Source organism: Exophiala mesophila (assembly GCF_000836275.1).
Source record: "Exophiala mesophila strain CBS 40295 unplaced genomic scaffold supercont1.6, whole genome shotgun sequence".
Taxonomy (NCBI): domain Eukaryota; kingdom Fungi; phylum Ascomycota; class Eurotiomycetes; order Chaetothyriales; family Herpotrichiellaceae; genus Exophiala; species Exophiala mesophila.
Window position 1 is genome coordinate 1,328,578 of NW_015622509.1, and position 27,727 is coordinate 1,356,304.

A 27,727-nucleotide genomic window follows, 5' to 3' on the forward strand; every position below is an offset into this window, starting at 1 on the left:
TTCGGATCAAGATGTTGACAAGATATAGGGGTGGTAGATAAGTTGGAACTGGTTGCAAGGTACCCAAAGTAGAAGTTTCTGAGCACCTGAAACCTCGCTGGTCGATGTTCAAACCCGGGGCTCTCTTTAGGCGTATCAATTGACTCTAATTAGAGGGTTTCCACGTCAAATAGCAAGGCAAATTTCTGTAAATGTACTTCCAAGGAAGCTGTTAGTTGTTATCTTATTTGCCAAATTGCTCGGGTTCGGCAGGGTTAAGCAATATCCATTCCCGGTTTTGGGAGCAAGAAAGTTGGTCAAGCGAGCGCGTAATCCAGTTAAGATGAGGCAGGCTGCAGCCTAGACTTCGATCATACAGGAGCCCACGATCAGCAGTAATAGGTACTGTCCAAGTTTATCCCATGAGTGGGAATGTCCGGTTCTTTGTTCCGGCCATATATCATCCAGGCTACGTCCCGGTGCCAGCCGCGTCGTCGTGAATGAGGAACGCGTTTACCGGATTCTACTTGACTTGGCCTACCTTGTAAAATTTTCTCTCTTCAGGAGAGTGTTTCCATCATTCCAAACTGCATTATCATTCATCCTGTTGGGATGATGATGATGCTTATATTCACTCGACCGGAATATTCAATTTGAGCAGATGCTCACAAGGATGCAACTAACTTAGTCAGCCTAGAGCGAGGGAGGCTCCTGCACGTTTGACTTTTGCTTGGGCTCCGTGGCTCCTTCCTTCTCCAACGCAGAATGGCTCTCCACGCCGCGACTGCCGCTGGAAATGCTGGAAATGCAGGCGCGGGTGCAGCAGGTGCAGCAGGTGCGGGCAGCACCATCGCACCTGCACAAGGACCTACCGTCGCACCTGCGCCTTCACATGATCCCGCCACATCTGGAGCAACTCTCATCCATCACCAGCCAAAACCACAACCACATCCAAACCTCACTACGGCTTCAACGGATTCAAACATCTTGATCCAGACTCAATCCCATCAACCCCATCAACCCCATCTTCAATCCCATTCTCCAGCCCCGCCTCGATCCCAGCAACAGCAGGCTCACACCATCTCCCAGTCACTGCCAACCTTGCCGACTGATTCCGCTGGTCAGATCGTCACAAATTTCCCTCCTTATCCAGCCCCTCTCCCTGGTCAAAGGATTGCCATCCGACACCCCAAACCAGATATCGTACGCCTTGAACAAGGCCGTCTCCCTCTAGTCATGGAGCATGAGGAGATGTCGGCCCATCGCCCTGCTCCCGGCTCCTCCTCAAACTCGGACGAAGAAATCCCCCAGTCGACTTACACCTATGCCGTCAATCCCAATTACGATCCCTCTGATCCCAACGTTACCTATACCCCGACCTCTTCCATTTCCGCATACACCCCATCCACGGGCTTTTCGTCGGCCCAGAATTCCTGGAATACATACACACCACGACCTAGAGGAGGCAGTGGTAGTACTTCGGCCCCTGCGATGGACAGATCTTTTTCCAATGATCCCCAATCTTCCCGTCCCTCCGCTCCGTCACGGACTCCCTCCAACACATATGCCCCTCCCAGAAGGCCGCCTCAGTTCCTCTCGTTAAACTCCAGGAAGGCACATTCATCCACTGCAGGCAGACCGTCGAGAAGGGATCCCAATGCTCAATATCGTGCTCAGGAGAAGGCGTATGTTCAGCGTGTCAGACAACAGCCATCCGAATGGCCCGAGAATGACCCTCGAACTCCCAGTATTGGCTACAGTACCGAAGATGACAGCAGTGATGAGTCCCCCTCTGCCGAGAACCATTTTGAAGACCCCTACGACCCCGAAACATTAATGTTTTTGGGCAACGAAGACAACATGCAGCCGTCTGAGGAAGAACTGCAAAATCCACAGAACAGAGAGCGGCTAGAGTGGCACTCAATGCTCGCTTCTGTCCTCAAGGGTGACGTCGTACGCCAGGAGAAGCAGAGGTTGATAGGCACTACTGAGCAGAAAAGTCGGGCTGAAATCGGTACTGAAATCTGGTTGGGCTCAAGAGCAAAATACTATGGCCGCCCTTTGGCAATGCAGAAGAAGCTGATTGACGAGGGCCGGTCCAAAGTCAGCCCCATTGTGGAAAACCTCATCGCCTTTGAGATCAAGGGTGAAACCGTCGTGGGAAAAACCGCGCTGGAGCAAGTCCAAGAAGCTGTCGCAAACATAGAAAAGTGCGAATGGCTTTATCCTTCAAGGAAGGCTTTGGCCGCTGCCCAGCCGCGTGCTGCCTCCGAGGACTTTGAAGACAGCTGCAATGCAATCGTTGCCTGGTACAACATCACCCAGTCAATCAACACCGAGCTCGCCGTTCTTCAGTCTTGGGTCGGCAACCCGGAGATGGATTTCACCAAGCAAAAACGTCGAGCCAGCAACGAAGGCGAACTGGCCGATGAATCCTGTTTTATTGACAGAATCCTCAAGGAAGACGGTCTCAAGTCTCTGCACAGCGAACAGAGCATGCTGATGGGCATCAGCACCGTCATCACCAAAGCCAAAAATACTCTGATCGAGAACGCAGGCTCCTTCTCCGCCCGCCATCTTCCGCCGTACATCGAAGAGCTCCTGACCTTGATCAACTTCCCCTCTCGTCTGATCGTGGAAATCATCCGCATGCGCTTATCCTACGCAAAGAAGATGAAAGAATCTGCCCAGCAATCCATGCTCATTATCGACCAGATGATTGCCCAATTCCAGATTTTGATGCGCCTAGCATGCGTCATCAAGCGAGAATACGAGACCATCTACGAGCCCGAACCAGGTTGGGATCTACCCCCGTGCATTGACGAAGCCTTTGATTCCGTCATCATTGAAGCCTTGAAGTTCTACTTTAAAATGCTCAACTGGAAACTTGGTGCCAACAAGAACACTTTCCGTGAAGCCGAAATTCTCGAACAGGAATGGGGCTTTTCGAATGAGATTGGCCGTCAATTGGATGGTGGCGATATTGAAGTGGCCGAACAATTCAGCTCGCTGACTGCCAAATCCCTCTTTCGCCTGACGGCATCTTTTGAGCGTGAGTTGCGCACCAAACCAGACGAAAGTGTCCAAGACATGGAGAAGAGATACAAGACCATTTTGGACTCTGTCCGTGTCCGTCAAAGAAAATTATTCCGATTCTCCCGGATGCTTCGCCAACGCTTCGAAAATGCCACCGAGTTCAATCTCGGCATGGATCCGAAACAAATGCAGAATTTTACCGAATCACTCTTGTTGAGTGCGCACTTTGTGGTCGACATGGGCCTCAATAGTCCCAAAGGCGTCTATTTCATTGCGTCTTCGTCACTCTGGGGCAGGCCAAAGGAAATCCAATCGATCCTGGGAACCTCTTTCCACGCCGACGATGCACCAGAAGATCCCTCCAACCCATACATCCTCGCCATCCGTCCAGAAAATGAGTTGGTCTGGGAGGGACAGCGGATGGAAGTGGACGTTCTCGAATTGCCAACCGACGTCCGCGTGGGCCGGCTGCGACTGGTGGCTGATGGTTCATCTCAACGCTTGCAGAATGCCCGGATAGAGTTCATCAACGCCACCGGGGTGGAGCTGGACGTGGTGATCGAGCAACGAGCCAATCTTTCGCGAGTCAACTCGGAACTAGGCAGGATCAAGAAGACGACGTTTAAATTGTCAAATACAATCATGGAGAGCGTGGAGGTGATTCGATCGCAGAATGGCGGCATCGCCAGCCCAGAGCTTGTTCAGTCATGCTTTGCCTTTGCGACCGAGTTTGGCAAGAGATCACTCACATACATGGACGCCAATCGACGGATGATGAACAATCTCAAATTGACCAGACTGGCATTGGACTGGATCAGTTTTATCTGCGATGATTGCGACGCCGCCGATCGAAGGACTTTTAAGTGGGCCGTCATTGCTCTGGAATTCGCCATGGCCATGACCCGAGGCCGTAACATTCTCGACATCAGCGATGAGGAGTATACTCGGATTCGGTCCAAAGTGGCTGGGTGTATGTCAGTCCTGATCTCCCATTTCGATATTATGGGGGCGAGATCGACATTGGCGGCGCAACAAGAAAAGTCACGAGTAGAAGCCTTGTCGGGTCCTGGCAAACGATTGGATTTTAGCAAACTGCGCAACGACGATGATTGCGCACAACAAATGCGCGAGCAGCGATTGGCGCAGCTAGAAGAGATTGATCAGCAACGAGAAGAGAGGGGAACATCGAAGACCAACCTTGGACGAGTGTTGGAAGGCTCGAATGAAGCAGACCGCTCACTGACGTTCCTTTCCTCGTCGGCGACCAATGTCACCATGAGATGGCAACAAGGCCAGTTCGTGGGCGGCGGGACGTTCGGATCCGTTTATGCAGCACTCAACCTTGACACCGGAACGTTGATGGCTGTCAAGGAAATCCGTCTACAAGATCCCCAATTGATCCCCACGATCGTGAAGCAGATCAGTGACGAAATGGGAGTATTGGCCGTGCTTGACCACCCGAATATCGTGTCTTATTATGGCATCGAGGTTCATCGCGACAAGGTCTACATTTTCATGGAGTACTGCTCTGGTGGGTCGGTGGCAGGGCTCCTTGAGCACGGGCGGATTGAAGACGAGACGGTCATCATGGTTTATGCACTGCAAATGCTGGAGGGATTGGCATACCTTCACCAAGCGCATATTGTGCACCGTGACATCAAGCCGGAAAATGTTCTTCTGGACCACAATGGGGTGATCAAGTATGTCGACTTTGGAGCGGCCAAGGTGATTGCGCGACAAGGACAGACGATCATGAACCCCGAGCCGGCACAACGGGCCAATGCAGAAGCCGCTAAGGGCGGTGCAGGACCACGAGCACCACAGAAGACCATGACAGGAACTCCCATGTACATGTCACCAGAGGTTATTCGCGGTGATGGCCCGGCGACGTCGCGATTTTCAGGGGCGGCTGACATCTGGTCATTGGGCTGTGTAATCCTGGAAATGGCCACAGGACGCCGACCATGGTCGACACTGGATAATGAATGGGCCATCATGTACAACATTGCGCAGGGAAATCCACCTCAACTGCCCAGCGAGGACCAATTGAGCGAGCAAGGACTGGACTTTTTGAAGCGATGTTTCGAGCGAGATCCTGCTAAGCGGAGTTCTGCGGCCGAATTGTTGCAGCACCCGTGGATCGTGGAAATACGACGGATGGTGGTGGATGAGCCTGATCCGCAAACTCCCAAGAGTGATTACAGCAGCTCTAGTGGAAGCATGTCAGTAGGGAGCCGATAGGGACAGCCTCATTGAATGATGGTGGGAGATTGATGAACGAGTTTATTATATAGCATACATTAGCGACGGAATATACATGATGTGGGACGAGAGTTGTCGAGCAACATGCAAAGTATTATGTATTATAATGAATTGGCGCAGTCATTCGTCTTGAAATGGGTGAGATGCGATATCACGTGTGAGTGAATGCCAAGACTCTGGATTCAGGAACCAGGGAAATGGGAAACGTAATCAAGGCACCAACCACACTCACATCACCACCACCACCACCACCACGACGTTACATACAGTTGTCACAGACGTTGCAGCCTACCGTCATCAGCAGACGCTGTCTAAAACCTGCATGGACCTCGGTATTTGCGAAGAATCGCACCACCAAGTACCAAGTACTTCTACCTCTAGGTCATCTCTGTGCCCATCTCACAACTTCTCCCACCAACGTCCTCTCACTCCTCGTCAGCCCGCGCATTCTGAGTCAACACCAAGAGAAAATAGGAACGATGGAGAATATGTGACTAGATCGATCTCACCAATATCCCCAAACCCTTGATCACCTTCGTTTGTCTTCCGACTCGTGACCCAGGCCCCGACTTTCACTCCAGGACAGAATGAACCCCCTCTCCACTCAACATGGCTAGCGGTAAATCGATCGACTCAGATCCCTTTGCGGACCCCACCTCTATGCAAGACGAGCGAGCCACCATCGTGGAGTCTACACTCAGTGTCGGACGAAATGCCACATTGACCTTGGGCACGGATGCAGTCATTGTCTTGGGTACGGTCAGCCCGTTATCCCTTCCATGCGAAACCGATGCTAATCTCTTCTCCAATGCAGACGAAGGCATTCACGACACCGCCGCCAGACAATTCTCATGTTGCGGGCTTATCCCAGAGAGTGAGTATCGCTCTACAACCCCTCTTACTGCGCTCCTCTTCTCTAACACCCTCCTAGGAACCACTAGCACCCGTTCTATCCCCTACTTCAATATCCTTTGGGCCGAACTCGTCAAAAACGATCTCACCGTCCGCTACGCTCAGCCTACCTCTAAATCTCCAAAGGCCCCTCTTCGTGTCGCTTACATCAATTATACCCTAGATGATTCCTCCTTTTCACAAGACAAGGCAACGAGATGGGTGAAAAGACTATTGGATCGCGCCTATGGCACCGCCCAGCGCAACAAGAGAATCAAACTTCTGATAAATCCCTTTGGGGGCCAGGGAAAGGCCGAAAAACTCTATTCTAAATGGACCGAACCAATATTTGCCGCCGCAAGGTGTGAAGTCGACGTCGAGCGCACCACATATTCAGGACATGCGGTGGAAATCGCCCAAAATATCGACATAAATGCCTTTGATGTCTTAGTCAGTGCCTCGGGAGATGGCCTGCCACACGAATGCTTCAATGGTCTGGCAAGGAAACCAAACGCTGCCGAGGCTTTGAGAAAAGTGGCAATCGCTCAATTGCCCTGTGGAAGTGGCAATGCCATGTGTTGGAATTTATACGGAACAGGTGAATGCAGCATGGCCGCACTCTGTATCGTCAAAGGGGTCCGAAGCCCAATGGATCTCGTCAGTGTCACCCAAGGGGACAAAAGAACTCTTTCCTTCTTATCTCAGTCTTTGGGCATCGTGGCCGAGTCAGATCTGGGCACTGAACATGTCCGATGGATGGGTGGATCCCGATTTGTGTATGGGTTTCTCGTGCGATTGCTGGGCAAGACGGTTTATCCAATCGATATTGCTGTCAAAACAGAGATCGAGGACAAGATGGACATCAAGCGACACTATGCCCATTATCGAAACAAAGCCACCACTCCAAATTCAATCAATCTCGCCGACCTCGACGGACCTCTCGACGCATCCACTGGACTTGGTTTGCCACCGTTGGAACATGGCACCATCAATGACCCTCTACCCACCGACAGCGGTTGGAGCGCCCTGACTCCATACGACAACATGGGCAATTTTTACTGCGGAAACATGAACATCATGTCCGCTGACGCGCCCTTCTTCCCAGCTTCAGTCCCCTCCGACGGCTTATGTGATCTCATTACCATCGATGGCGACATCAGCCGCCTGACCTCTCTCAGCCTACTTCTGGCCGTGGAAAAGGGCACCTTTTTCGACAAGGACGTAGTTCGCATTCGCAAAATCAAAGCCCTACGTGTCTATCCGAGATACGGACGTCATGGCGTTGCCCCTCCAAAACAGAGCCATCTAGGCAAGCTGTTCGATAAACTCGGCCTCTCGGGAAGCGGATCGACTGAAAAAGCCGTTCGTGGCGACGGTGGTTTCTTCTCAGTCGATGGCGAAAAGCTACCATTTGAACCTTTTCAACTCGAATGCCACAAGGGACTCGGGACCGTCTTAAGTCGACATTGCGGACTCTACCAAGCCGATGGTCCTGCAGGCTGGGATAGCCTCAGTGTCAGCAACGATGACAACAGTCAACAAGAAGAAGGCGATTCGTTGTGAATATAAAGAATGGGACAATACACATAAGATGTCCCCAAACTCGCCACAATTGTATCGCCACAATTGTACAATTTATAAAACCCACTCATGCACCAGCATACAGCCACACTCGCACATACACGCACACGCACACGCATACAGATACACACAGTCATACTGACTTTTGATTTTGACATTTACCTGATTGGTTGTGATACCCCGAGACGAGCTATTTTGCGAATTGCAGGTATGCATGGATTCATCATCTAGGTCGACAGCAAAAGGGCGTTTTGTGCTTAGGTATTTTGAAGGTGAAATGGAATGGACTTGGACTTGAACATGGACTTATAACCGAGGTGAAGAGTGAGTTACATAGTCCGGCATAGGCCAGGTCAGATTATTTTTTCATCTACATACTTATTTCTGATATATGTATGTTCTCATCTCCTTATCTGCCTTTGGACCTCACTAGCGTGCGTAAGAATACTGTACTTATGCAAGAAACCCAAGTCCAGCATAATGTATCTAGTAATATATGTCCTAAGGACGTCCTTCCCCTTTCCCACTTTTCATCTACCACCACCACCATTCCAAGAATTCCAAATCGCTTGAGCCGCCGACGGCCAGAACGGGCCTGGCACCGTGTAACGAGGGAGAGACGGATAAGGAGGTTCGAGATTCTTGACTTGATCCTGGAAGTTGTTTTCGTCTGAGTTTAGCCAGTGAGTTGTAGTGGTATTGGTGTTGGTGTTGGTATTGCCGCTTCCAGAACCGGAGGTTCGTAGTTTTAATTGGATCCATGTTGCCCGGTGGAATGGACTTTCTGGGCTGGTGGAGGAAGAGGAGGTGGAGGTGGAGGTGGTGCTTTTGTGGGATGGGTTCGTGGTGTGTGGGACGTGGAATGTTGCGGAGATGGGGTGGTGGTATCTGTGGAGGAGGTGAGGCTGGGATTGGAATTGGGATGACGACGACGACGACGACGACGACGACGATGGATGTGAATGTGAACGTAAAGATGAGCGATGATCGTTATCATTCGATCCATCAGCGTCAGCATTATTTCGACCGTCCTCGCCATCCACAGATCCCTGGCTCGTTCCATCAATTCCGTCATCCACGATATCTTCGTGTTGACTTGTCAACCACTCAGCAATCCTCGTCGCATTGAAACTGTCCCACAACCATTCTTGTCGGTAACTAGACCGTAGGAATGAAATGGCTGATCTTCGTGTCGCTCGGTCAGGTGATTCAGTCGCTATGAATAGGACTGATGGGATGAGTTCAACTCCGAATCCTAGGTAGACTCGTCGTTTTCCGCGGTAGTGGACTGTTTTTGGTGACGTTGAGTCTAGATGTGAGTGTGGGTGAGGTGGGTGTTGAAGATCGGCGAATTGAATGATGAGGTCGAGGATGTGTTGATGGGGAGATTGAAGGGAAGAGGGTGATGTTGATGTTGATGTTGATGTTGATGACAAAGATCGTCTTGTTCCATGACCTTCATCTGCCAATTCAAGCAATACCAGTCGACATATCTCATACTGAACCTGCAGATATATAGACGAAGACGAGGGCTGGCCCTTATCGTCTGGTGATTTCGTAACATTTTGGAAAGAGATGAAATAACGGTCGAGTTCATCCACACACTGACAGATGACTTTCATCTTGTTGGCGGTATCTTCATCTCCATAAACAAGCCCTTCCCTTAAAGCCTTCAACCTCTTACAAATTGTACTCACCACCGAATTGAACTCCAGAAAGGGGGTCATTGGAGAAATCCTCGCCAGATCCGGCTGAACGGCTTCCAAACGAACCTTTGCATCCACTCTGGAGATGATATGCTTGATACTATTGTCGATTGCCAGGGCTGGATTTCGAAAGTGACCAATCCCGCCTTTCTCAGTGACGATCCTCGCGGACCCCACTAGATGGGTTTTTGCACGAAGATAGTCGTGACGATAGGTTTCGATACATCGCAACAACAAAGCGACGAGGAATACCTCCAGCCAATCTGAGTCGGATCTTCGAGATCCGCCGATCGATGCTGCTGAGAGTAGGACTTTTTCATACTGTCGCTCGGCAACTTGGCGATGCGATTGTCGTCGTATTGGATCGGTCTCGGCGAGGCTTTCGGCGTAGCTGGCGAAACAGACTAGCGCGGACCGGATCGCGGGCACTCGGTGGCTGGCTTGTGGTAGAATCGTGCAGAATAGCTCCGCGTCGGATTCGAGTGCGGTTTCTAGTGTCGTTCGACAGATGGCCATGTAATATTGGAATCGGGAGCCTTCCTCCGGGGTCCATTCCAGAAGATGCGGGAGTGACTGTGAGATTTTGGGACTGGTACTGTTGGAAGAGTCATTGGTCGATGCTGAACCTGAGCATGAGGCCGAGGCTGAAGCTGTGCGGGATGACGGATGGGATGTCAATGTAAATCTCGCTGATGACGATGGATTGCTGCCGCGACTGTTCCGTCGTTGTGGAAGGGTTTGAACCTGTGTAGTGATGACATTATTGATCTGAGGTCGTTCAAATTCGATGATCGTTAGAGATTGCTGATGGTCCGTAGATCTGTGGAGCGGATTGGTCTTGTCGGGTGGTCGATCTCCATCGAGATGTGAAAATGGATCAAAGATCCATGCCACTGGTGTGTTGTATCCAGCACAGTCATGTCGACCTCTCCTACATCTCATGCATGTTGGTTTGGACTCGTCACATTTGACTCGCCGTCGTCGACATGTCACGCAACCAGTGCGGACTTTGTTGTGTGGCTTAATTGAGTGTTTCTTCTGTGGTTTTTCCTGTGTGGTCATCTTATTGTGAGTAGACGATGGCGTGTATTGTGGTCTGGTGACTGGATCATGACATGACTATGTTGACCAAGTATGTATATTATATGTCATACGATACGATGCGGTGTGTAGTCAAGGTAGATGGAGGTTGAAGATATGTCAGTCAGCCTAACATGCAAGGCCTCATCATTCGTTTGTATGTCCATCCATAGTCACGTGATGCTGTTTCGGATGAGAGTGTCGCATCACAGTGTATCACCAGGATACTTGGCTCAGACATGGTCAGCCGAGGTTAGATTGCTGGCTGTTGACATGTTTGAGGGCTGAAGTGGTAAGGCCCCCAATACGCTCAATCAGAGGAGCTGAGGGTGCCTCGGGCTTGCTTGGTATCAACACTACTCCCCAATTTGTAGACTGGCATGCTTGCTTGAATTGTGTGAGAAAACCTTCATTTACGTCAGACTGGGAGGTAAATGCCAATCACATACTTCATTCTTGGGGAATAAATTGAGGAAAGTGTATCAGACAAGCCAACTAGAAGAATGAACAAATTATTATCATCAGAAGCATTCGCTGGTCCATGAACAGCTTCAAGCATATTTTTGCCAGTAGAATATGCATGGTTAAGGATGACATCCAGAAGCGACATCAATATTCAACCCTTGATCCACTCCATTCCATTTCATGTACAGTCATTCTCCTTCACCGTCCCACAGTCTTGAGATCAATACTCTCTTCATTGACCACAGCGACCTTCCTCCTCTGTCGCAATTGATGTGTATCCTTACAAGCGTAGACTAATAGCACAAAATGAACAAGGCTAAGACACACGTTAACCATGTCCATTCCAAGACGGGTTGCTCACCTACCTCAATGGAAATTTCAAACATCCAGCCGCAACAGCTCGACCATCCCAATGATTGATCAGAATCTGCAACAATCCGGCGCAAAAAGTTCCCAGGCAGAGAATCAAGTCCAGCGCGACATGGGCGCCAGGATGGATTCCATGACTTTTCTTATATCGAACCAGTAATTCGGCTGTGTTCCATACCAATGAGACGGAGATCTATTGACATTTTTGACGTTAGGGGAATGGATCGGAAGGGTGATGGAAAGATAGGGATGATAATGGCGACGACCACTTACAAAGACAAAAGACTCGGGAGAGATCCAGATCTCGAAAAAATCAATCCTGGCAACTGCAATCTGTGCGCCGAGTGCAGCGATGCCGAAGATAATGCCTATACAGCGAAGAATAGCTGTTTGTGAGGCTGTGATTTGTGAATGCTTGCTGGTGGCTAGGTGTGGATTTGTGGGTGTGGGTGTGGGTGGTGCAGGTGGTGTCATGTCAGAGGTGAATGAAATAATGTACCGAGTATACTGTACCTAGGTACCTTATCTAAGGTTTCGACTTCTAGGTAATCTCGGTGAAGGGTCAGTAAAGCATACGAGGTACCCAAAGTGTGATAATAAGGAGGGAGGTCGATTCTCGTATACTGAGGTATTGGGTGGCTTAACATCAAGTGATATTCTACCTATACTCCGTAGGTACATATTTAGAAGATTGGAGCCTTGAAGCTAATCTATTTATGTCTGAGACGATCTCGCTGTGGTACAGTATGTCACACCATGAATGACGCCCGTGACTAAATAAGACGATGGTTGGACCCTGGGGTGGCTTTGAAGGATTTGCATAGCCTCAAATGGCGGGTGTGGGGAGGCGGGCGTCTCGCATTGTATACGACTATGTACTCCATACATTAGGTAATTACTTAAAGACATCAACTGTACGAGAGCATATGGCACGATGCAGATCATCTTAGATGAAGTGTTTTAGTCGAAGCATATTTTCAGTTGTGGCTGTCCAGGATGTACTCCATAGGCGCCACACGTGACTGAATGACACTTTGTTCAAGGATAAGCGAGGCAAAAGTCCAAGCACAGCGGTAGGGAACAAATAGCAGACCATGTATATATATATTCTCAAACACCAGCCATCAACTAGTGTGGATGGCATGGTACTCGATCATCTAAATAATTAGGTCGTTTGTAGACCTTGCCTGCGAGAGACGTAACCAACCTGTCCGGTGACACCGATGCTATTACCTCCACCATCTGCCCTCCCAAGTTCGTCGTTGGGCTCGCCCCCTGCCATGACGGCGGCTGTTGCAAATACATATGCAAATGCCAGATAGAATAATACATTTTGCCCATTCAACAGTGCTTGCGGGTATCGTCGTATTCTGAATAAGTATGATCATATCATGCAGGCAAAACCAGGAGTTGCAGTCCAGGGTGTGAATCGATGCTGTCTCGATCCCTTCCCGATTTCATTTCTCTGGCGCCATAAAGTAAACAAAGAAAATCGTTCAAAACATGTACAGAGACGCGCAAAATGGGCGGTCGTGCCATTGATGCGTGACCAAAAATCGTCATCACATGTTTCAAGATTGATAATAGGGATTATAACTTTCGGCGGCTTGCGCCAATGTGTCCAAGTCGGAAAAGCCACGTGCTAGGGGCGGGGGTGCGAGCATTGCGCCCCTGGGAAGTCCATACTCGGACTGCTTGTCCATCATAAGTTGAGGAACCATGGATGGGTGGTTCATGAGGAGATCATCCGCAGTATGATAGAGTGGATTAGGAGATACGCTCTCAGGCATAACCACCATGGGCATGAGCATACTGTGAGAATCTGGGTAGAGAGCGGGGTTGGCGGGGTCCTCAATGTTGATCGATGTTTCGGTCGATGTTTGTGCCAGAGAGGTCACCTCAGAGAGCGGTGATCGGATCAAACTTGATCGTCGGCTGTTCTCAGACGCCAAAGCTTCGCCGCTACTAGCAGCTTTTGCCTTTTGGGCGTCCTTGGTGATGGCAGCTTTGCTCTTGCGACTACTGGTGTCATCACTGTTGCTCCCTGAGTTGTTGCCCTTGTGCGTGCGTTCATGCTGTTTCATGTTGTCTTTGCGCGTAAAGGCCTTGTTGCAGATGGGACAGTGAACACCTTTCTCCCCAGTGTGTTTCTTGCCGTGCCGAGCAGCATGTCCAGAGGTGGTAAATGTAGCCTGGCAATCATGAGATTGCGCATATGGACAAGGATACTTGTTCTTCTTGTTTGGTGCTGGGCCGACAGGGGAAGATTGACCTTGAACCTTAGCAGACACGGTAGGTGGCGGAACAGAGGTGATTGTAGGGGGAGGCACTGAAGAGTTCGAGGACACCGGTGTTGGGATGGGCTGGCGGGAGGTGGAATGCAGTGGGGGAATTGGATATTGCAGAGGAGTGATGGACTGCGAAATAGGCTTGGGCAGCTGATCGGGCATGAGAGGGGAGGCCATCAACATCTGTTGCTCGAGAAATGGGGTAATGGTGGTGGGAGATGGGAGGTATCCCACCATATCCTGTCGTAGCATGGGGTCATAAGGCAGTAAATTGGGGTCATGCAACGAATATGCTGGAGTGATTGGAGAGGGCGAAGAGTCCATGCTTGAGGTAGAAGACTTGGACGAGGTCGACGATAGTCGAACAAGAGGTGGGGTGCTTGAACCAGTCGAGGAGAAGGATGAGGAGCGATGGAATTGTTCCTGGCGAATGATGCTAGGTCTCTCGTACTTGGCTGGGGGAGCAGATGGGGAGGACGAGGTGTAAGAGCGCGAAGACTGTTGGGAAGATTGAGAAGCTCGCCGAGGTCGGATGGCAAAGGACGGACTATCGTTGTCGTTGAGAATGGAGAAGAATCTTGCTCCTCTAGAGTGAGTCTGAACATCCATTGTTTGATTCGACTACCCTGCACCAGCGATCAAGCCGCCGGGGGTGCAAAATGTTGGTTGGAGAATGGTTCTGTACGCAGAGATTAGGATATGAGGGCATAAGAAAGGGTGTTTATCAGTAACATACGCCGTTGGGAAATCTTGTATATTTCAATTGGAATAGGTTGAATGGTGGATAATGAACGACACCGATGTGACAAGAGGTATTGACAACTCGACACCAACCACGTCAAGAACAACAACGACCGGAGTTTAGGCTTGGGTGAATTCTGAGGATGGTCTTAGATTGAGTCCTGTTTAACCGCTATAGTGCGCGGGTGAATTCAGAGCGTGTCTCTGTGTACCTCGTACGGCGGGGATCTGCGACCAAGCGAGTTGGAACGTAATGCGTAGCCGGTGGTAGGGATATGACGACGATGATGATATCTCTCCAAGGAGATTGAGAGTCCCTGAAATAAAAGGCAAGAGAGTCCCTGAAATAAAAGACAAGAGAGTCCCTGAGTCAACGGGTGTGCCAGGGTAAAAGTAAGTGTATGAGAACGAGGGAATGGGAAACTGGAGAGTTGAGTCGAGATGGAAATGCGAAGACGGGCTGGGCTGGCAGGACAAACCATGGAAGTCTTATCCAACCATTCGTAAAGGGACAGGATGGAAGAGAAAAGTGGGCATGGATGGTGACCAGGGTTGGAAGACAGGAAAAAGACAAAAGACAAAAAGACAAGACCACGATCGTTGAATTGCCTCGCGTTTGCTATTCAGGTTACTGGCGGAGAGGCCGGGGGAAGAAAGGGAGAAAAGATGGCACCGATGGGCATGGGCACGATGGCAAGATGGGTTGACATGGAAATCTTCAGAATAGCATTTGAACCTACAAACCCACAAATACCTACCTACTAACTTGGGTTCGCCGTAGTGGCTGCATCTAGCGAGCGTCTGAGCGCCTGAGCGTCTGAGAATCTGAGATGCTCCCCAGAACCACCACCTGGTAGCCCTATCGGCCTGCAGCCTGTGAGGAGCGTTGGGGCCTTGCACTGCCGGGGGCGCCACTGGGGTTGCCCTCAAGATCGGTGATGACAGTATTTGGTACCATCAGATCGCGATCGATCATGCGCAGTTAGACTTTGTCCAGGCGGGAAAGTTGGCACTACCGCCATGAGGGAGCCACTGATGAGCCTGTAGCCACCTGTCTAGCATGTCAATTGACTGGAGAATAGGCTACATTCTAGGCTTGTTTAGGCCAAGTCGATCCTCAATCACCCTGTCCGGTAGATTGGTAGCTGGGCAAACGTCATCATCGCCGATTCAAATCCCATCTCATAAAGGTACCTACCTGCTATCATACCAGCCACCACCGTCACGGTCGTCCACACACTTGGGTCACCGCCAGACCCTCGAGCCGCGACCCTGCGTGTTCCTGTGGCTCTTGTGGCTTTGTATATAACGCTTATACATTATGACCACGAGGATTTGGCAGATCCCTTGCAGCAAGTTGAGGCTGAAACACCCTGAAAAACCACTACAAGCACCCAAGCCGTACCTCTCCTTGGAATCCCCGCGGCGCCTCATGGCATCAATTGACTTTACTCTCAAGAACAATATTATCGGACTGAAGAGAACCCTTCTACCTGCGCGATCCAATGCCCGGAAACTCGAAACATGAATCAACGAAGCCTCGTCAAGTTTCGGATTCTGAAAAGATCCTCATACTATCGCCTTGTCAGATATTTCACCAACGCGACGTAACTGTAATCTACCTAGTAGCTACCAAGAATTGCTGATGAGTGTAAAGGAACACTCTGACAGACTACGGAGTAGTGCACACTTACTTAGAGGAAACCCAGGAATCGAGTAAATGGGGGTTGATCGGGCCAGCATGATGATTCGGTGGTTATTTCCAGGTGTGATGGGGAAGATCCTTTGCTTTCAAGGCCTCAGGGTACCGCATACACCCGTGCAGGACCTCCGGCGGGCCCCGTTGCCCCCCAGTGGATCCCCCACAGGCTGCCCACTGTCCACTTTCTCTCTCTGGGGACACACCATGGGCTCCTTGTCGTATGGTTCCTTAGGCGCACCTACGCCCCCGCCATGAATAATCGGTCGTCGTCCCGCCCTTCGTCTTGGTCAAGCCCCTGGGACGTCCGTCTGTCAATATGCCCCACCTGCCACCTGAGTGCACCTGACATCATCAACGGCTGTTAGAACCGATCCAGGCTAAAAATCTCGATCGTCTTGAATTATCACTAATTTTCTCACCTCCCGCTGTCGTTCTCGCCCACCAGCCTGTGCGCTTTGTTGTTATTATTGAATGGTTACACTTTTTCCCACGGCAGAAGATCTTGTTTGTTCATCGGGCACACGCGGGATCAAAAGCAGGGTGTTTCCTGATAAAGATGTTACCCTGAAAACAGATTACCTAGGTTGGACGAACTTCCAATGATTCGGTGGCTTGGCTGGTCAAATGTACCTACAAGGTCGATGCTGATCAGCACGGGTACCTGATTTTCGGAGTGGTCCCTTCCCTCGGCACGGCTTCGACTACGCCGACGACGGTTTGCAACTGTCACAACTGTCCCCCTGCTCAACAAAGGATGTTTTGCAGGACAATTCCTGGAACCTGGACCAAGTTACCGGATAGACTTTTTGACATTTGGACACATGGCTCGCGCTCTTGACATGGAAGAAATCCAGGGATTCAGGAATTCAAGGACTTGGGTGCTTTAGAATCTTTGGAGATTCTAGCGCAAGCACTGCCGCTTCACTTAGCGATTGCCCTGTATCCAAATCAAATCCCCGGACCTATGTACTCTGTAGTTATGACGTTTCGTTTGAGCGGACGTTACTGGATATCCTATTAATTAGCAATAGTTCCTTCCCATAACCCTATCTACGACAAGATTACACAGTATATTTATCTTTGTAGCCACGTGCAAGGGTCTGCTGATCTCCTGGTGATCAAAAATAAAGTGTGCGTTGAATCATTTCGATAGATAAACTCGGCGAACACGACTCGGTTGATTTTACAACAGTCATTCTACACACACAGCAATGCAGGGAATTCAACGGCTTCTGCAGGGACTGCTTGGTCCAGAAGAAAACTCGTGGAATGTATTATTGTACATAATCATACTCCGTATAAGCACGTAAGCCACCGGCTCATTTTGATTACATGTGGCTTCCAGCCCTTCGAGAATCTAATCAGGAACACGAGATCTGACGCCTCTCCCCTCCCGATTAGGCGAACCCTTCCCCCAAGGTAGTCAGCACTTAGCACGTGAACTGACCTCTCGATCACCATGTGACTGCACGTGATAAAAATCGATGAACTTTTATCTCATTCTGTTCACGTGAACCATACACAATCTTGTGACTTCATCCACAACCTGATGCATGTCGACTTCCAACTTGGCTCTGGCGGATTGTGACGTGGCAATGTTTGCCTGGCTACAACATTGCCACTAAGTAGCATCATTGCCTCATTGCTTCATTGCCTGTGTGATGGCTATGGTGCTATGCGGCCCATCTCGTACATATGTACCTAACACAGCCACCCGCAGGTCGTGTTTGCTACAGTCTCATTCGACCCAGTGGTTGGGCAGCGTTCACCTCGAGATGTCATCACAATCACAGTCTCGTTGGCAACCTCTTACATGTAACCAGACCTTGGGCTTGTTGGGACATGTCAGAATTGGGTTATTGTAGTACCCGGTTTATGGTCTGCAAGACTGTGTAGAAACACAACGACATTCACTTGTAGCATTAATTGGGGAAGTACTAAGTACCTATTACGTAGACAGCCAACAAGGAACAACTCTTCCAGCCCCTCTAACAACCCCTCCCTCCAAATCCTCAAGGACTACTACTCCGTAGAAACCTGCGTCGCTTACAGGCTATTGTCACGATCCTCTGAGGTTGTCGGCAAGGTACATACTGTACTTCCTATCACAATCCCTCCTCTCATTCCCCAGGCAGACCTAAACCCTCGAATCAAGTGGCTATCACACACCGTCAGGCTCTGAAAATTCCCAGTAAAAGTCCACCTTTTGCCTTTTCTCTCTCCTCTTCCAGCCACCGACATTCCACAAATCCGCCAAAATTCCACTTGCATCACAATTCTCCGGCACTGCCCATTTCTCTCCACGGTGCCCATTCAACTGTCGAGCCTTACCTTGAAACTTGCCGCCAAGTAGCCGCAAGGCAGTCAGGCAGTATCGCTTGCCTTCATTATTGTCATCCCTCCTGCTTCGCCTCAAACTAGTATCTGGCCTATTATTTCTCCTTCAACCAAACCCCATCTCAAAAACTTGTCACCCTTTCTACCGTCCGTGCGAAGACAAGAATTCTTTATCCCCGAAACGATCCTCGCCACGACCCGTTCCTTGGGCCTTAGTTCCGACCTGCCATTGGGCTACATAGTGACTGACACTTCCACTTGGGCCTCTCTCACCCTCTTCCTCCACTCCCACCGGTCCGCCCCGCCACAACCTTGAGATGTCTCATTACGACGACGATAGATCTCGTCGCACTCGATCCAACCGCGATCGATCCTATAGAGATGATTATGAAGACACAGTCTACGATGTCAACTCAAAAGACACCCGCATCGTAAGACGTCGTGACGATAGTTCATCATCTATCGAGGAAATCCCGAGGAACGGCCAGTTATACCGCGAAACTATCACCCGCAAAAGTGGCCACCGTCCAGTCCGTACCAGATCTGACGATGATCGTTACTACGACGATCGGTACTATGACGATCGATACGATGATCGCTCCCTCGTTTCTCGACGACGACACGACGACGATTACACTGTCGCCTCAAAACCATCGAGAGGACGTGACTACGATGACAGACGTAAGTTGTCACAACATCATTTCCTTTTCATCTTCTAACTCATTCAAAGGCCGCCGACGTCGTGGCTCGTATTCCTCTTCCTCTTCTCGCAGCCGAACTCCTCCCAAAAAGGAAAAGGAACGCAGAAAATCCACCACTGAAGAACTGCTAGGCGCTGTTGGCCTTGGAGGCCTTGCTGGCGCCGTCTTGGGCAGAAGCAAAGACAAAGACAAAGATAGATCGAGATCGAGATCGAGATCCAGCGACCGCAGTCGTCGGAGTCGAAGTGGTCGCAGTCGAAAGTCTTCCTCTGACCGCTCTAAAAACAACAGGAGCAAAAGTCGAGGTCCCAACAAGGGACAAATTTCCCAGGCATTGAAGGCTGCTGTTCTGGCCGGTGCCGGTGAGGCTTTTCGCGCTCGCGGGGAAAAAGGCGGCTGGGGCGGCGAGAAAGGCAAACGTGTCCTCACAGCTGCCCTGGCTGCTGGCGGTGTCAATGGTTTGACCACGGCAGCTCGTGATTCAGATGATCACAAGAAGCGCGACGTTGTCGGATCTGCCTTGGCTGGTCTGGCTGCTAATCGCGTCATCAACGGCCCCCGATCCAAATCTCGTGGTCGTGACCGTGACGAAAGTCCGGATGATCGCGGCCGAAGCCAATCTCGTGGGCTGAAAGATGTCGCTGTGGGAGGTGTCGTTGCTGCTACTGCCAAAAAAGCCTATGACTCGATCCGTTCCCGTTCTCGGGGCCGTGCTCGCTCTCGAAGTTCTTCCTACGACAGCCGCGACAGCCGCGACAGCCGCGACAGCCGCCAGAGCCGCAAACCTCCAAAACGAAGTCGAAGTCAGAGTGTTTCCGCGTACGCCGCAAAAGGTCTGGCTGCACTGGGTTTGAAAGACCAGGCAGACAAGCTCGATCCCGATCGTGACCGCAATCGCGACCATGATTATGATCGTGATTCACATCGACAGAGACCAAGCAACGATGATTATTATTATGACGACGGACGATCTAGCCGCAATGGAGGATATGGTTACAATGAATCAGCAAATGTAGGTACTATTCAACCCCGTTATAACCGTCAACCACATGGGGGTCCACGCGCCTCGAGTGTGCCGGGAGCGGCTCACTCTGGCTACAAGCTCGATTATGGACCCCGCCATACCGGTGATCCAGAAACAGACTCAGATTCTGACCTGGGCTCCAGTACCGACGATGAAAAGAACATAAAGAAGAGTCGCAAGAAGCTACTCCTCACCGGTGGTTTAGCGACAGTAGCGACGATCCATGCCGCCAACAGTGTTTATGGGAGCATGAAGAAACGAGAGGAGAGATACAAGGCCTTGGAGCAAGGTGACATTAGTCCCGCCCAGGCAAAAACCGAAAAGAACAAAAATAGATTGCAGGATGTCGCCAGTATCGGGATTGCTGGCCTCGGTATCAAAGGAGCTTACAGCGAGTGGAAGGAGACCCGCAACAAGTCACTTCAGATTGATCAAGAGAAAGAGAAGCGAAAAAGACATGCTGCGAAACGAGAAGCCCGACGCCGAAAGGCATATCTGAGTGCCAACAGTTATGCCGACAATGGCTTTACTGGCAGCATGCCCGACCTGACTCACTTGCCTCCCGATCCTTATCCGCACTCGGCACCAGTATACGGTCAACCTCCGTATCCGTATGGGACGAGTGGTTCATTCATCTACTCTGACGGCAACCCTTACGGCGCTCTTTCACGACCTCCAGGCTTTGTACCGACGCCGCCACCACCAGCCCAAGCTCCACCCCAAGCATATGGCGAACCATTCAACAACCCTCCATTCAGACCCGACACCCGATGACGCTCTGCATCAACTTTCCCTATTTCCCATCGACTACGGCGTTGATTGCTTTTGGGAAATCCCCAACTACGATGATCTTGAATCGACGAAATCTTCCATTATGCTGGAAATGACCATGATGAAACAACACGATATACAATCTTGCATGATCTGATAATATTTCCGTCCTGAATACCCATTGGTCTTGGAGACATCTCCGCCCTGAGCCGTTCACACGAATGGAATTGATGATCAGTTGGTGGACTGATAATGACATGAATCATGTTTCATAAACGAATGCTAGAGCTATCAATAATGATCAAGCCATGATTTTTCCTTTTACTCTATGTTTCCTTGTTCATTCTTGTGCATGATATATTTGTGGTGAGGTTTAGTTTATTCAAAACGCAGAGCAAGCGAGCATATGGATATTCAAAGATACTAGGTAGCAGCATTCATCAGAGCCAGGTCCTCCCTAGCTTCAATTCATGCGCTTATCCTAACATATAAATAACCAACTATCCTTCACCCACGACTTGTACTCAGTTGCGTGATATATCAAGAACCTGATTCACTGTCCTCCACTTCCCCCAATACCCTACCTGGCTCCTTCGGGATTGCAATATTCGACAAATCCTCACGAGAATCCGAATCCCTTCCATCCCGTCCCGCGCTCGCGCCTCCGGGCCGCCCTGTATAACCTCCAGCAGGACCAGGACCAGGAGTTGTGCCCTTAAACCCGTCCCTATATCTCCCACCACTATAATTCCTCCCATCATCATACTCATCATACTCAACCCCGTCCTCCCGTCTAATATACTCATCTACATAACTCGTTCTTCGCACAGGATTTCCATGTCGATCTCTCACATACCGTACCCCAGCATCACGCACCCAACCTTGAGACCGAGATGATTCTCGATTGGTTTCTTCTACGACTTCATCACCCTCACGGAATCGTGGGTCGTCGTTGAAGGTTCGTGATAGAGGGGAGCGCGGGTCAGTGCGTGGGTTTTGAACGGGACGAGGGGAAGGAGATGGTGAAGGTAACGGTGACGGTGAGGGAGACGGTGAGGGATACCTGTGTCGGTACGAGGCCCTGTCTCGGTCTCGTGCCATATCTCTATCTTCATATCGATCCCATTCACGCTCTCGCTCCCGTTCCCGTTCCCGCTGTGGTGAATATCGCCGTTCTCGATCTCGATCTCGAGTACTCCTATCGTCGTAGTCGTATCTACTGCTACCACTACTGCGCGTTCTGTCCCGTTCTCGTTCGTACTCATCATCATATTCATCGTCATCATCGTATCGTGGGCGTGAACGCTGCCCATGGTAACGCAATGCATTAGGATGTCGCTCGTCGCTCTCCCTGAGATTTCGTTTCTGGCGACAGCTGCTGTCCCTTCGAAGATGGTGGTGATGATCGCTGTCCCTTCGATGTCGGCGATGTCTAGACGATGAAGATGAAGACGGACGCTCCGGTGATAGAGTCTCAACGGCGGTGTCTATAACCTCTCTGAAGAATTTCCTCATCTTGAAGCTCACTATTGAGACAGAAGGAATATATGATTCTTTTATAAATAGACAAGGAAAAAATGTGGGGCTTGGGTGTATATGTTCATTCAGGATGGATGGGGAATGTTGTGGGCTGATCTTGAGGAGGTGAGATGGAGTAGTGCATGCGATTTATGTAGAAATATATGACAAACTGAGAGATTGATGGTGTTTGACGGTGAGGTGGACATGGCGTTTGGTTGTATTCAAGTCGTTTGTCAAGGGGAATATTTGACTGGCTGACTGGCTGGGTGATTGATACTGCGTAGGTACAAGTAATGTGACTGAGTTTAGGAAAGGTTCAAGTCATGATGAATATATGATACATGATACATGATACATGGAGAATGGTCAAATCGCTTGATTGTACCACATTTACAGCCTCTGACTGATGAAGGCAACAGTGGGGATGAATGTTCCTGAATCTTGTGAGTCAGTTGTTTTAAGATTCTATGCAGAGTATGACAGATATATATTAGAGTCAGTTTCTGCTGACATATGTATAGGTCTCGACTATTGACCGTCCCCTAATTGACATGTACCGATTAGCATAGTGTGACCATAGAGGAGGTCCCTGCTGTTGAGACTTGTCGGCTATCCTTGTTGTTACACCCATATTGTTCCCAAGCCTTTCATCAAATCCTGTGATCAAGTATAAGCAAACCATCTCAACATCTTGATAGTTCGCTTCGACACGCGCGACTTCTTCTTGGATCTCTTCGAACCACCTGCCTTGTCCTTAACTGCACTGTCCTTCGATTTTGCCGCACCTGATGGCGGAACTTCCTGCTCCTGCTGGGAATCTGTCACTTCTCCGGCTTCCTCCACGGTAGCGTTCTGTTGTGATTTCTCAGTCTCTGACTTGAGTTGGTGGGTGCCCACTGAATGGGGTGACTTACCTCCATTGTTCAGATGTTGACTACTTCCGGGAATGGGAACTTCCTTGACCTTGGGAGGAGGGAGTGAAGTAGTAGCAATGCTACTTGTGCCCATCGGAGTAGGAATCTTTAAGTGTTTGGTGGAATATGATCTGATAGTTCCATTGGTCTGCGAAGGAGCGTGACTTCGATTTGAAGCTTCTGCTTTGGAAGATGGTGGGGGGAAACGACTGACCTGAGAAGTGGATTTAGGACAATCTGGAGAAATTCGTCGATCGTGTGCTGCTGATTTCACCTGATTAGATGTCACTGGGCTGGGATTGCGCAGTGATGATTTGTTCGTCGCATTCTCACTACGGGGACGACTGGGAGCACCAGTGCTTGAAGTGTGATTTTGGTCAATCACCTGAGAGGTAGGGCGAGGAATCCGACTCTTGAAACGAGACGAGTTGGATGATAGCATTGACATGTTTGAAGTTCGCGCCGATGAAATAGGACGGCCTGATCCAGCCTTCGAGGGTTGGCCCTTAGTTCCTTGGGATGCAATGGAAAGAGCAGTCATGGTGATGAAAGGAGAAGGCAAGAATTCAGTTTGTCGATTTGATAAAATGTACCCAGATTTCAGTAGAAGGCACTGAGTATGGCACGGCATCATTATTGGCGACTCCAAGGGACTTATATTTCATTGACTGGCTTTGTCTCCTGCTTGTTATCATCCAGACAAGAGACTCTCTCACCTTTGTTGACCAAGTAGACACTACAAAGGTCGGGCGATAAACAATGAGCGGAGAAAATTGTCTTTTTGTCTGCCATGTTGATATTTACAAAATACACCACCAATGTGGCAGACTACCTTGCAAACGATCAATGGAAACTTTGTCGAGATGTTCACGCTCCAAGCCCCATACTCTGACGAATGTCAAATCCACCGATACTACCCTCTTTGTATCGGCTCACCATATCCCCAAATGTACACCATTCCACCCCTTCAAAGCCGTTGATATACTCGATGATCCTCTGATGCATCTTGAGAACATGAGGCTTCCCGCTGACCTGTGGATGTATGCTGAGAGGAAACACAAATTCATCATATTCTTCGTAGAAGAAATCAAAGTGCTCTTTCCACATTCGCTCAATCATGTGAGGATCGACAAAGCCATCGCTGCCTCCATCTCCTGGTGAAAATGGTGGCCAATCATCGAGATGCCAGTTCGCGGGAACAGTCACGATTGACGAGAGTTTCGGCGAAGGCATCCCCTCCATCCATTGACTTGCTGCGTTTTGGTGCCCGTTAGGAGCCTTGTATGTCGTCGGTCGAGTCCCGTAGTCACTATAAGGAGTGCGATATAGCTGACAATCATGGTGCATGAATGAGTGATCATACTCAATTCCCATCTCTTCTAGAAGATGGATGGTCCGTGTTGAAGTCGTCCAGGCTGGAGCTGTCCAACCCCGTGGTGCTTCGCGCGTGAACTCGGTCAGGATTTTGATCGACTTCTCCAGAACATCTCGCTCTTGTTGTTCTGATAGTCCGGAAACGTACTCATGACTGTAGCCGTGGAGACCTCTTGTATTGATGAGCATATCCTCGTTCAACTTGTGCTCCCAGAAACTCACATTTCATGGCCGCCGTTCTTGATCTTCGCTATTTGCGAGGGAAATGACTCCACCGTGTGAGCCGGAACATACCATGATGCCTTGATCTTGTACTTGTCGAGAAGCTGAAGAAGCCGATCAATCCCAACTGTAGCACCGAACAGGCCTCGAGAAACCTCTACAGGGTCTGGAGTTGAACCATCTTTCGTGTCCACCCTATATTGACGTCAGAGCTATTTCCTTGCTGCCTCGTTTCATCCGCCATTTGCTTACCACCCAGCGACAGCATCGACATCGATCCCATATCCCACCAGAACTTTCTTGCCCATGCTCGAGGATGAATGTGCCAAGCGCACCTGAGTCAGTGTACGAATAGTCCAATCTTCAGCTTAAATTTGCAAAGGGATGGTCGTCGTTGGTAAACGACTAAACGTGTTAAACTTTGGCCAACCGAGATAGGATTCTCCATCCTGGTGGTGTGTCACCGAAAGCACGTTTCTGTGGGGCCGCTTGGACCCTGATGAGCTTATCGAGCTGCCTATTCTGGTCACTGAACGAGTTTCCATATTGACTGGTTTATCGTAATTATCCACTGTTTCCAGATTGCCGACAATTGTGGGCGAAAGTTTGGATTGTCAAAGGCGACATCTCCAGATCCGTTTCAACAACTCCTGCGTGGCAGCTTAGGCTGACTCATCAACCAACGAGGATAAGTGAACCGCCGGCCACGTCGAATGTCCTCAAAACAAACATGTTGGTGATCAATTGCCAAGGGTCACCTTATGAAGTTGGAGTCCAGCACGGAGGAGCAGCTAGTAAGCAGATTGCTGGGAGCATCGCGTTCTACTCGTGGTTGTTCAAGAAGTACACTGGTCGAAGTTGGGAAAGCATCCTACCGATTGCCAAGGCTTTTGGCGTCAACATACAACAAAGATGGCCACGGTATTACCAGGAGTTGAAAGGCATCGCCGCTGGGTCTGGTAGAGATGTTCTCGATATCCTTGCTCTCAACGTCCGCACCGAGATAGCCTTTGGGCTTCTCACCGACAGCAATGCCCCTGCGCCATGCAGGAGTGACGGCTGTACGACAGTGTCATTGCAAACTGGAGAGCACTCTTGGTTAGGCCAGAATTGGGACTGGATGGAAGAACAAAAGGAGAATCTTGTGCTTTTGACCGTTGCCTGCTCAGGAAAACCAACTATCAAAATGGTGACCGAGGGAGGAATTATTGGAAAGATCGGTCTCAATGAGTATGGAGTTGGGGTGTGCCTAAATGCTATTCGATCAAGAGGTCTGAACGACACCAAGCTTCCGGCCCATCTGGCTCTCCGAATGGCTTTGGAAGCCAGTTCGGCGCGTGAGGCGCGGTCAGCAATTGAGAGCATAGGCTTGGCAGGGTCAGCGCACATCCTGGTCGCAGATGCTAGAGATCACTTTGGACTCGAATTCACGTCTCGGACCTGTGTGCAGTTGGATGGCAATTCCAATGGATACATTCTTCACACCAACCACATGCTGGGAATACATGAGGGTATTGACGAGCTCGCAGAAGCAGACTCATTTGCACGCATGGACAGGATATCACTCTTGACGGCGCAGGCAGACTTTCCCGAACAGGACTTCCTTCGGGGGGCGTTTGCAACATTGTTTGACGACCATGATGGATTCCCAGTGTCGATTTGTAGAGCTCAGGAAGGCATCAGTGAGGATGCTACTGTCTTCAACATCGTCATGGACCTGAGTTCGGTACAAGCTGTGGTCTCGCTTGGCAGGCCATGTCAAGTGCAAGAACAACATACACTTCGCTTCGACGTAACATGATGGAAAACGCCTGCCACTGGGGTGTGAACTTCGGCGGGGTGATTACCAAGATTATTGCAGGTTGCAGGTCTGATGTTGTCATACTGTAGTGTCCCGTCTTTTCTCAGATGCATAGTATCACTTCTCGTGTCCATGGAAGTTTGAGGAAGTATCACGAATGATATTGGCAAGCAGGGTGACGTCTGCTGGATTTTTTTTATAACGTGGGTTAGTCAGAATGCATCCTCAATACCTCTCACAGGCGGACCATGTTCAGAACGGCCTATCAGAAGTTGAGATTGTGGGTTTTCGTATGCAGAGCTTCTTTGAGTAATGTGGATCCACGGGCATTTTGTTTCCGAGCCAGTGAGATGACGACCATGATGTACCCGAAACAGAAGATAGGTGGATATCCCATTGACTACTTGACCACGTCGAGAAATGGTAATTCTAAAATGGACTCGACTTTCGTGGTTACATCGTATTCGCCGCATAGCCTTAGCGACTTAGCTTGACAGTGAATTTGTTGTTTTAGTCTGAGTAGGCCTTTTCGTAATCATACAATCCACGAGGTTGCCTGATCGATAGGAAATCGCAATTGTAATCGGCCTATATATGACAGCTAGAGCTTGACAAGTACACTGCCGAACGACATTTCTCACCTCAGTCAACTACCAACAAGTCAGTGCAACTCATATCAAACTCGAAATGGCCGGCAAACCTAAAATTTTGTATATTCTATCGTCCCATTTTAATGGGTGGTATCTGGTATGTCCGGCTGGAAGGCTTCACAGACCACTTTGACTGACATTGCAATAGCCCGAGTTTGCTCATCCGTACCAAGTTCTTTCACCCCATACTGAAACCTTCATCGCGTCTCCAACCGGCGAGTCAGTATGCGATCCAATCTCTGTCGAAAGATTCAAAGACGACGAAGATGCCCAAGAGTTCTTCAGGACCAAGAAAGACCTCTGGACAAAGAC

The 27,727-nt window shown here is 49.8% G+C and overlaps 8 protein-coding genes across 9 annotated transcripts; 3 read left to right on the top strand and 5 right to left on the bottom strand.

Annotated features, from left to right (window-relative positions):
* The first annotated feature begins 488 nt into the window (after window positions 1–488).
* PV10_08382 (uncharacterized protein) lies at window positions 489–5,394 on the top strand. The gene has a single exon (XM_016373392.1). The coding sequence runs from the start codon at window positions 745–747 to the stop codon at window positions 5,254–5,256; it is 4,512 nt and encodes a 1,503-aa protein (XP_016220303.1). The 5' UTR covers window positions 489–744; the 3' UTR covers window positions 5,257–5,394.
* A 114-nt stretch (window positions 5,395–5,508) lies between these two features.
* PV10_08383 lies at window positions 5,509–8,167 on the top strand. 2 transcript variants are annotated; one of them, XM_016373394.1, is made up of 3 exons: window positions 5,509–6,031; window positions 6,092–6,151; window positions 6,209–8,167. In XM_016373394.1, the coding sequence occupies exons 1-3, from the start codon at window positions 5,887–5,889 to the stop codon at window positions 7,729–7,731; spliced, it is 1,728 nt and encodes a 575-aa protein (XP_016220305.1). In that variant the 5' UTR covers window positions 5,509–5,886; the 3' UTR covers window positions 7,732–8,167. The 2 variants fall into 2 exon arrangements, with proteins under 2 accessions (XP_016220305.1, XP_016220304.1); XM_016373393.1 differs by having other exon boundaries at window positions 5,509–6,151.
* A 100-nt stretch (window positions 8,168–8,267) lies between these two features.
* On the bottom strand, window positions 8,268–10,517 carry PV10_08384 (uncharacterized protein; the record flags this gene model as incomplete). The annotated part of the gene is made up of 1 exon (XM_016373395.1): window positions 8,268–10,517. One exon carries the CDS (start codon window positions 10,515–10,517, stop codon window positions 8,280–8,282), a length of 2,238 nt encoding a protein of 745 aa, XP_016220306.1. The 3' UTR covers window positions 8,268–8,279.
* A 475-nt stretch (window positions 10,518–10,992) lies between these two features.
* On the bottom strand, window positions 10,993–12,003 carry PV10_08385 (uncharacterized protein). Its single transcript, XM_016373396.1, has 3 exons — window positions 11,643–12,003; window positions 11,366–11,562; window positions 10,993–11,316 (listed from the first exon to the last, which is right to left on the bottom strand). The coding sequence occupies exons 1-3, from the start codon at window positions 11,841–11,843 to the stop codon at window positions 11,199–11,201; spliced, it is 516 nt and encodes a 171-aa protein (XP_016220307.1). The 5' UTR covers window positions 11,844–12,003; the 3' UTR covers window positions 10,993–11,198.
* Window positions 12,004–12,456: 453 nt separating this feature from the next.
* On the bottom strand, window positions 12,457–15,058 carry PV10_08386 (uncharacterized protein). Its single transcript, XM_016373397.1, has 2 exons — window positions 14,394–15,058; window positions 12,457–14,336 (listed from the first exon to the last, which is right to left on the bottom strand). Exon 2 carries the CDS (start codon window positions 14,264–14,266, stop codon window positions 12,941–12,943), a length of 1,326 nt encoding a protein of 441 aa, XP_016220308.1. The 5' UTR covers window positions 14,267–14,336; window positions 14,394–15,058; the 3' UTR covers window positions 12,457–12,940.
* Window positions 15,059–18,194: 3,136 nt separating this feature from the next.
* On the top strand, window positions 18,195–21,257 carry PV10_08387 (uncharacterized protein). The gene is made up of 2 exons (XM_016373398.1): window positions 18,195–19,118; window positions 19,168–21,257. Exons 1-2 carry the CDS (start codon window positions 18,755–18,757, stop codon window positions 20,934–20,936), a joined length of 2,133 nt encoding a protein of 710 aa, XP_016220309.1. The 5' UTR covers window positions 18,195–18,754; the 3' UTR covers window positions 20,937–21,257.
* Window positions 21,258–21,473: 216 nt separating this feature from the next.
* On the bottom strand, window positions 21,474–22,448 carry PV10_08388 (uncharacterized protein; the record flags this gene model as incomplete). Its single annotated transcript, XM_016373399.1, has 1 exon — window positions 21,474–22,448. The coding sequence occupies one exon, from the start codon at window positions 22,446–22,448 to the stop codon at window positions 21,474–21,476; it is 975 nt and encodes a 324-aa protein (XP_016220310.1).
* Window positions 22,449–23,117: 669 nt separating this feature from the next.
* On the bottom strand, window positions 23,118–23,909 carry PV10_08389 (uncharacterized protein; the record flags this gene model as incomplete). The annotated part of the gene is made up of 1 exon (XM_016373400.1): window positions 23,118–23,909. One exon carries the CDS (start codon window positions 23,907–23,909, stop codon window positions 23,118–23,120), a length of 792 nt encoding a protein of 263 aa, XP_016220311.1.
* Between the last annotated feature and the right edge of the window lie 3,818 nt (window positions 23,910–27,727).

Coding starts and splice junctions, on each gene's coding strand:
- PV10_08386 (XM_016373397.1), bottom strand. CDS start 14,266: ATGGATGTTCAGACTCACTCTAGAGGAGCAAGATTCTTCTCCATTCTC.
- PV10_08387 (XM_016373398.1), top strand. CDS start 18,755: ATGTCTCATTACGACGACGATAGATCTCGTCGCACTCGATCCAACCGC. Junction 19,119..19,167: donor ACGTGACTACGATGACAGAC/GTAAGTTGTCAC, acceptor ACTCATTCAAAG/GCCGCCGACGTCGTGGCTCG.
- PV10_08383 (XM_016373393.1), top strand. CDS start 5,887: ATGGCTAGCGGTAAATCGATCGACTCAGATCCCTTTGCGGACCCCACC. Junction 6,152..6,208: donor TTGCGGGCTTATCCCAGAGA/GTGAGTATCGCT, acceptor ACACCCTCCTAG/GAACCACTAGCACCCGTTCT.
- PV10_08385 (XM_016373396.1), bottom strand. CDS start 11,843: ATGACACCACCTGCACCACCCACACCCACACCCACAAATCCACACCTA. Junction 11,563..11,642: donor CTCCCGAGTCTTTTGTCTTT/GTAAGTGGTCGT, acceptor AAATGTCAATAG/ATCTCCGTCTCATTGGTATG. Junction 11,317..11,365: donor TGTTTGAAATTTCCATTGAG/GTAGGTGAGCAA, acceptor CGTGTGTCTTAG/CCTTGTTCATTTTGTGCTAT.
- PV10_08382 (XM_016373392.1), top strand. CDS start 745: ATGGCTCTCCACGCCGCGACTGCCGCTGGAAATGCTGGAAATGCAGGC.